The 9,035-nt window shown below is 40.5% G+C and overlaps 1 protein-coding gene across 1 annotated transcript; it reads right to left on the bottom strand.

Moving 5' to 3' along the window:
- Positions 1 to 370: 370 nt before the first annotated feature.
- Positions 371 to 8,911, bottom strand: RB195_001119 (uncharacterized protein; the record flags this gene model as incomplete). Its single annotated transcript, XM_013449975.2, has 9 exons — positions 371 to 547; positions 2,893 to 2,978; positions 4,126 to 4,291; positions 5,090 to 5,176; positions 5,246 to 5,407; positions 6,407 to 6,516; positions 8,271 to 8,343; positions 8,509 to 8,572; positions 8,811 to 8,911. The coding sequence occupies 9 exons, from the start codon at positions 8,909 to 8,911 to the stop codon at positions 371 to 373; spliced, it is 1,026 nt and encodes a 341-aa protein (XP_013305429.2).
- Between the last annotated feature and the right edge of the window lie 124 nt (positions 8,912 to 9,035).

The following is a 9,035-nucleotide window of genomic DNA, read 5'->3' as shown; positions in this document are numbered from 1 at the left end:
TAATCAAACCTCGGATAGATATTCATTGAAATTTTTACATAAATTCACTAAATATGGGATTAGAAAGACAGTAATGACGCAAAGGCTACTTGTTGGAGCTTCTTGTACTGAACTTCGAATAGAATTGACTGGTTCGAAGTAACGGAATAGAATGAAAGGAGGTCAGATGACTGCAATACTATGATCGGTACTGCATGCGGCACGTTGCGCAGTTTCGATCGAAGACCTTCAGAATTACTACAACAAACAACAACAAAATGTTGCATAGAAACAAAGTATACTGGCACAGAAACAGTAGCGAAGTCTTAGAATTATATGGAGACTGTTCAAATTGGTAACGATTGTTTTAACTGCAACATAAAAGCATTCTCTAAGAATCTGAGGACACTGCACGCCCTTTCTTTCGCTTCAGTTCTCTATATGCTTCAATCACTCGTTGTCGATCGATCTCTTCCTGTTCTCGTCTTTTTTCTTCCTCTAGATACTTGGTTTCCTTAACGTTTTGCTTCTGCAGAAGGCTACACAGCAACAGATTCCTGCTGCCAGCCTGAAATCACGTAGCTATTCCACTTTTAATTATCAGTAATTCAAAATGAATGGAAAATAGGAGGAGGTGGAAATGCACTTCATGATGATCGTCATTAGATTAAGAATGAAAAGTAAAATGCGAATCCAGAACATGTTATTAGCTTCCTGTGTCATTGTTATGCAAACAATGATAAACGATAAGGTGAGTATTTTTAATTTTAAGATGAAAAAACCTTTCCGTTTCCGAGAGAACTAAAAAATTGATTTCTTTGGGTTTCAGTGGCGATTGCGAAACATAGGTAATGAGGACAGAACAGGCTTCGCCCACTTTACTGAAATGTGAAGTGGCGAAATGAGTTAGTAAGAAAGTCAATGGAAAAATCTTCTGCAGCCTGCATAAAGGATAACAATAAATAGTACGACGTTGATCAATCCCCACAGGGATGCGCCTACGCATTCGACTTCAATTCAGAACCGTTTGAGGTTCACGAATTTCGACCCGGGAGGAATGAAGGATTTGGAAAGCACTGGGCACTCTCAAACCATCGATGGACCGTGCAGTTGCAGTCGAACATGGTCCCGTCCGCGCTACTGTTGCAAACCACAGTAGTAAGCCGTCATAGAGTAGCAGGACTTATTGTGGCGGTTGTGTTTCGCCGTGGTAGACCACAACCATCTAACCCTAGTCAGTGTTGCAAGGAACAAAGCTACTGAATATCTTCAGCACTTCTCAACATAAACATAAACATTTGGATTTTTTCGACGTGCTAGGTTGGCAACTGATTTCTACTTCACTTTGTAACATTTCATTTGCAAACTGTTTATTCTCACATGTTTAGATTTCAATCACTGACGTATTCGTAGTTTTAGATTTCCTTCTTGTAGAAGACTTGCGATCAGAGAATGAGTGAATGTCCATCCTCATCAACGAAGTGGCGTCCTTCCAGATGATGAGCCAGAGATCGAAACAAGTGGTAGATGGACAGGGCAACGACCGGACAGCAAGACGGATGGGAAAGGATGGTTCAACCGAGTTGCGCAGCTTCATCTGAGTCAACGTCGCGAAACGTGGGCGCGTTTTCACGCAAGAAATCTTCCCCTCTAGGTTTTGCAGTTGCCCGGTCCAGCTGCTCGCAGTATTTCTCAGCACTGATAGTAGAACCATGTGGCATAAGCTCTCGAATAATTACTTCTTTGACATTTCCCCAGGAACGCAACATCGTCTTCTTCGACTTCGGTCGATTTCTTCCCCTTCTTGGTCAAGATAGAAAAAGAACACCGGCAAAAGGAGGCATCACGGGGAACGTTAGTGATAGAATATGAGTGCTTATAATAGATTAGTAATCTATAGTATTGCGAAAACAGGTCAGCTAAATAAATTCAAAAGAGAAATCTCTGAAATGTATGTAACACCAACCAAGTTGTCAGTCTCATACTTTGAGATATATTTGTTTGCGAACTTTATGTGAATTTCTTTATTCTTTCCAACCACTTTAACTATTTGCATTTTCTATGTTTACTATTTTCTTTAAATCCCTCTTACCACTTCGATATGAAGGATTTCGAGAGTGCATTTATTTAAATCGCGATTGAAGTTGTATGTAAATAGAACAGCTATTCATTATTCCATGTCATTTGCTTCGTGAAGGGTAAAGAACTTATCATTTGTACTGCATTTCTTTTGTTTCATTAATGTTTTCTGTTGTGTGCCAATAACTACCACTCCATCTTATTCTTGACCTTTCCGTTTCAATTGCAAATTTGACAGAAGTGATATTGTTACTGAAATCATCAGTTCACAAGAAGAATTGTCTGAATGCTGAGGATTCCCACCTCTGCTTAGCATGAAGACCAAATTTCAGCGTGTGTTAGATAGAAGAAGGTACTAATAACGATGCAAATTACCGTTTTAGCGAAATTTTTTCTTTTTTTCCGCATGGCAGAAATATTTTGAGTGATCACAGGGATTTTGTGGACTGGTATCACTCATGAAATACTCACTTAAATAATTTCCTTCTATAAGAGGCAAAAAAAAGAAAGTACCATTCGAATTTTTTCAAGAAAATTAGGTCCCAGTGCGTTTAGAGCTAATTCATTCAATGTAAACGCTCGACAAAATGCGGCGTGGGGGAGGGGGATGGATTTCTGAACACGTTTTAATTTTCTGGTTTGAAAAAAATCGTCTAATTGTGGGTCCGTCCTCATCATTATCTGTCTCTATTTCAGTCAATTCTAAAGGATGAGTTGTCCAAACGCTTTACATGATGCAATGTGATGCTAAAACAAAGATGTTACCGTGCATTGCTCCCAGAAATATAAGAACATCGAGTAGCAACGGCGATATCTAAAAGAGAAAGACGTCACCTTAGCCATAAGTGGATCCATCTCTTTCTTCATCATTCCTTGGAATATGGGGGGCGCATCATAGCGTTCACCAAATCGTATGACCTCTAAAACATTTCATAAAGGAAGAATTTCAATACACATCTAAGTTGCTTCCAAATATACTCGATCGGGTTAGCACGCGATGTTGCAACGCGTCTGCGTTCGCTTTTCCGCTACATCCTTCCGCTTCCCTCAGCCCTGCAGCAATTACGCTCACCTCCTTGCATAAAACATCAATTTCTGTTCGCCTTTGATAAGGAGCTAGTTTGGCAAGGCACTGGGACTGGAACACACATTAACGTAATGAAGTAACTCCTGTACTTTAATAGTAGTACATAACACATCTCAGATGCTCAGTTCTCAGCACCTGTTATTTGGCTGTTACTTTACAGGCTACTTTTTTTCTTTTTTATCCACGTTATTCGTCGACACGTAACATTCACTCTTTCATTTCTCTCTGCTCCATTCCAGATCAGAAACATCAGTTATTGCACTTAAAGGCGTCACCCTACGAATCTGGGGTGGTGCGTGTTTCAGCTGGGTTATGCCTATACTTGGTCGCAGATTATAGAGAGAAGGGTGATTCCGTCCATTTCTTTCTAACTGCCGTAAAAAAGGGCACCGAAGATGCGGCACGTCCAGAAGGCTGGCGCGCTCCAATCGAAATTGTTTTAGAAAATAGCGCGCCGCATCTTCCGGGCCGTTTTTTACGGTAATTAGGAAGAACAAGACGGAATCACCCTTCTCTCCATAATCTACGACTCCGTATAGGCATAACCCACCTAAAACCCGCACCACCCCAGATTCGGGGGGTGGTGGCTTTAAATGATGTAGTCGATATAGTGCCGTAATTCGACTGACTCTCCGCTCCGCGCAACCGAATGACGGGAGAAATTACTACGGCCCCACATTTCGCTTTTACGGTTGTCCTGAATATGTTATGGGATCTCACTATGAGGGCTTTCGGAGCCATCCTGTCTTCCTTCCATCCCTGAGCAAATGTATGTACTAGTTAAAGAAAGTTTTCCTTGAGATATTCTCGAGATATTCTGCATGTAAAACTTTCGCTGGCTTAGAAAATCGAAAGAGGTGATTGGAACATATAAGGGAAACTAAAATAAAGCAGTACGGGAAAGGTAGGCAACTGAGTTGACCGCGTTTTTGTTGTTTTTTGTTTTGTTCTTGTACAATGATATGGTGCTTAGAGCCGACCTCGTTGATTGAGCGCGACTTCTTGTCGAGGTAGCGTTCTGGCTAACTTCATCTTTCGAGTCCAATCGGAACCACATAGTTTTCTCCTCTTTGTCGTCGACTGTAAGTTGCTACCATCAATCGTAGCACTACACGATTGTGCCCCGTCCATCACATTGTCGTTTTCCTGAACAAAAAAAAAAACATCCTTAAATGGTATGTGGCTGAAGAGACGTTATTTCGTGGAACCTTATTTAAAGTCAGATTTCCTCCTGCACGCTCTATTTTCTAAACAAACAAAGTCATCATCGAAAGTAGTGACAGATTGAAAGAGTTACGTCTTAGGTAGTAGCATTGGATAGCCCTAGCGAACATGGAGCGATAATCGAGAAGGCGATGGTGCTAACAAAAAAGGATTTTTCTACGACTAGATCTAAAAACTAGTCCTAGTTATGCACACTGACAAGAAAAATCTATAATAAGCAAGAAAACTGAAGTTGGAGAAGCTTATCAGTTACTATAAATTATCGGTCATCTCGGATGAGCTGGGTAGCGGCAGTGTGGAATTTCACACCTACCTACCACGTTTAGCGCCCTTCAAATATATATTCGGAGCCAACATTAAACAGGCACCTCGAAGGGAAGCAAGCCAGAACTACAGGAAAAACGTTGACGGTTTTACTGCTGAAAACAAATTGGCAAAACACCTTGTGTAGGAACTAAGAAGCACTATGGTTTACGTCGAGACCTACTCCCTTTTATGAAGACCATACAGGCAAAAGAACTCATAATCTGTAACTTCTTCTGTGCTAAAAAAAAGCAGCAGCTCACATTAGGTCATATTGCTTTAAACGGGTACAAAATAAAAGATAACGATAAGAAGACTGGAAATATTCGATCGGTTAAAAAGAATGAACAAAGCACGAATTATTTTAATTAATTAAAAACCACAACTTCAAACATTTTCCAAGAAGAAAAGTCATACTTGCATTTCTTCTATACCAGCTTCATCTTCTGCTTTCTCCTCAGCATTTCTCTTAGATTTCATTCTCTCTTTGGTTTTCAGTGTTTCCTAAAAAAATAAACATTCCGTTTGGATTTTGGTAAGTACGCAACTGTAAACCATTACAACCCTCCACACCTCTTTGATTTTTGCTGTTTGATTTCGTATTTTACGAGCAGCTTTGATTTTGTTCTGAATTTCATTCCTCTTCTGTTCTCTTTGCGCCTTCTCTTTTTCTTCGAGCAGTTTGAAATCAGCTTCAATTTCTGATTCCTTTCTTCCAACCAAACCTTGCTTTATCTAGAAATAAAGGAAATCTTAGAGAAAACGAAACTGACAAAGGAGTGGTCTTTTTATAGTAGATGCCAAACCACACGTTCATGTTCTTAAACAATGAGAACTTTCCAACAAAGAATTCAAAAATCTGTGGAATAAATATCAATATATGAAATAAAAATAAATAACAATACTACAGTATTAAAAACACAAGTATTTTAGAAACAAGTAATTGTGATCAATGGTGTAAAGTCCTGCCTCGAGCAATTGGACGCCGGTTGTGCACTCCAGCGATGTAAAAAACTTCCTGACTGACTTGAAGTACGTGATCGACGGAAACAAGTAGTAATCAGGGAACACGCAATCAGAAGGAAACGGATTATCAGGAGAAATTTAATTTCTCCTAGTCCCCTGACTTTGCCCTTAGTTGATTGCGCAACATGCGGGTGAACGGTATCTAGCGCTACAGTAACGCTTTCTTCTACTGACAAAAACAGCGTACGTATGCCTCAGCGCTTCTTAGATTCCTCGAAGCTTCAAGCTTGTCGTAGATTGTCGAAACTGGTCTTGGTTCAATCACTGATTCAGCATGTTGGCATTTGAACAAAACGAGAAGATAACTATTCTTTTCATTGAAAAAAGTGGGTAGAACAGTCCTCGACAGCAGCTCTAGCATTTGGCGGCACATCTCAACACCCCGAGCTTGCCGTTGCATTTGGATTTGCACAAGCCTGGGCGCCTTACATGCATCAGTAGGGGCGTCTCGTAATAATGATATCTAAATTTTATTCTGCAGTCGCATTTCTGATTGCTATCAGCATAATTTAGAAACATCACCGGATAAATACTGAACAAAGGTTCCTTCTTCTCTTTAGGCTAACATAAAATTAACGGATAAAGCATTAAGCGCTGACATTGTTCTAGTGAGACCCACTAAAACTCAGCTCCTATTATCTCACGTGGCGGATTTTTTCTAGCACAATGACAAAGATGTGCAAATTAAGTGAAAATATGGAAACGTACCAATGTTTCATGTTCTTTCACAGCTGCAAAAGTCATACGCTCAACACGTCTCACGAAATGCTCCACTGTCTCGAAGCGACCCTTTCGAATACCCGCTTTTTCTGCCTCCGCTGAAAGATAGAAAATTTTCGCGTTTCGCTACTCACAGATTTGGCTGTCTGCGGTCGAGCAGACTTATACGTGCTGATAAAACGGATACAAGAAAGAGACAGATTTTTAACTATGGTTGCATACGATGATCGAAGATAGCATACCGTCTGACTTCTAAGTTGAATGTAATATTCTCAGCATAAAATCAAAACAGCTGATCGGATGTCATCTAACCAAAGCTCCAACGCACTGCCTATGATTATTGTCCTCTACTCGTCGACCTAATCCTTAGCAAAAACCATGACCAGCTTAACTGCATATTACTGCATTTCAGACGGTAGCTTTTACTGGGTAAAATGTAGTTGGGAGGAGGGCCACTGTAACGCACCCAAATCGAACTGCTCTCCTATTGTGTGGGAGGAGGGCCACTGTAACGCACCCAAATCGAACTGCTCTCCTATTGTATTCAGTGTCATTCGTGGCGAGTACTTCGACTGTGCAATTCGTCGACAATGCGCTCAGACAGCTATTGAAGTTATTGATCTTCATTCACTTTCGCTCCCCAGAAAATGAAAACCTGGCAGCTGAGTTTTTTTACGCATGCTGATCACAATTTTCTACATATATATATATATATATATATATATATATATATATATATATATATATATATATATCGAAATTCACAATTATGTATATAATGTAGTATTTATACATATAGTAGGGTTAGAACGACATGAACCACATTACAGTTGCGTCTGCGCTCGAACGGTTGGGATAGGGGTGGAACCATCGCGAACTACAGTGAGGAATGGTATTCCTGTGGTCAGCGGTCTCCGCTAGATTTCAACCGCTGCACTCCGCCGCACCGCTTCGATCGCAGCCGCTTACGCAACTGCACAGTGATTCATTTTGACCGCAGCATATGTGGAAATTGCGATCAGCGTACGGAAAAAAAATCTCAGCGGTCAGGTTCTCACGTCCTCGAAAGCGAAAGTGAATAAATATCAATAACTTCAATAACTGTCTGAGCGCAATAACGAACTGCCGCTATCCACCATCATCCCTCTCTTCTCCTCACACATGAGTTTTCGTTTCATTTTACAAATTTCAAACGCTAGATTTGCAGCGAAAATGCAGAAAATAGCTTGATATTATCGAATGCTGGGGTCCATAGTATGCATATATTCGTGTACTGCATTGCCGACTACCTCTAAGAGTATAACTCCTTTTCCATACGTTAAGAAATGAGAAAATGACCATCGCCTAGCAATGTTCACGTCTTTCTCGTTTTGCCTCGTTCCTTGTCATCCCTTGCTTCAGTTCTGTTGAGCACGTTGCAGCGTCATTCAATTAAATGTTGTATGGTTGGGTCAAAACAACATGAAGCATAGTGAATTTGCGTACGGGCTCGAAACGGGGTGGTGGAGGCAGCAGTTGGAACCGAGGTGGGACTATCGCGTACTGCAGCGCTGGGTGGTGTCAGCAAGGATTCCAGCACGCTCCTAACCACTACGCTCCACCGCACCGCCTCGAGAGAAGCAATTGCGCCCTGCTTCATGTCGTTTTGACCCTACTACATTGCTGGTTCAACTGCACACTCCATCTCGATGTTCCGCTATTGGAAGTGTATGAATGGTTAACAGCTAAGCGAGCTACCCAGTGGAATGTATTAAATGCTCGGATGTCGGCGGGAATACGTATCGGACGGATAAATTAACGCTACATATTACAGTATGATTAGCAAGAGCACCAAATCGACGCTTCCACATACCGAGAACTTTGTTTTTCCGTTGTTTCCGCCTTTTCACATCCTTCTTGTCGGTAATTGTTTCCTTTTTGCTTTCCTGAACAAAAGGATATGTACAGATTCAATACAATGAAAAAAGAACTATATTAGTTCAGGTCTATAAACAACATTAAAAAGTCGCAGAAAACCAGCTTTGCAGCCGCAGTCACTTCAAGCAAAATATCACATACAGTAAAGTCAAAATAACTTTTGAGCACAACACCTGTAATTCTCTTAAGCACCTCGACATCGGCTGGTCTTCATCATTCGGCTCCCAATTCACAGTGCTGCAAAAAAAAAAATGGAAAGAAGCACCTCCTTACGCATCAGCGGTATAGAATATCAATGTTTTAATGTTGAAAAAAACACAAAACATGAAAAACCTACAAGAACAAAATGCTGTTTTCGCATGGTGTCATCCTATGTACTACATATTATTTGTCGTACTTTTTTTTTATAGTTTTTGTGCTTATAGCGATGATATTCGAAGATTTAAATTGGAGATAAATTTAAATGTAGACTCACCTTAACGCTAAGGCTCGTAACGATGCTCCATTCTTATTGAATGGATCTACGGACTTCAACTTCTTCCGATTTTTGGTTGGAATGCGTTTGTGTCGACCCATTTAGTATTAATGTAAGCCTATTTGCAGTGATTAAGCCAACAAAAATAACTTCTACAAATGTAGATAGTAATCGACTAACGACCAACATCACATTTGAAATCGGCAAAGCATAAAAAGAGATTTA

This window comes from Necator americanus, chromosome IV, assembly GCF_031761385.1.
Source record: "Necator americanus strain Aroian chromosome IV, whole genome shotgun sequence".
Lineage (NCBI taxonomy): Eukaryota > Metazoa > Nematoda > Chromadorea > Rhabditida > Ancylostomatidae > Necator > Necator americanus.
This window is presented reverse-complemented; position numbering and strand designations above follow the sequence as displayed.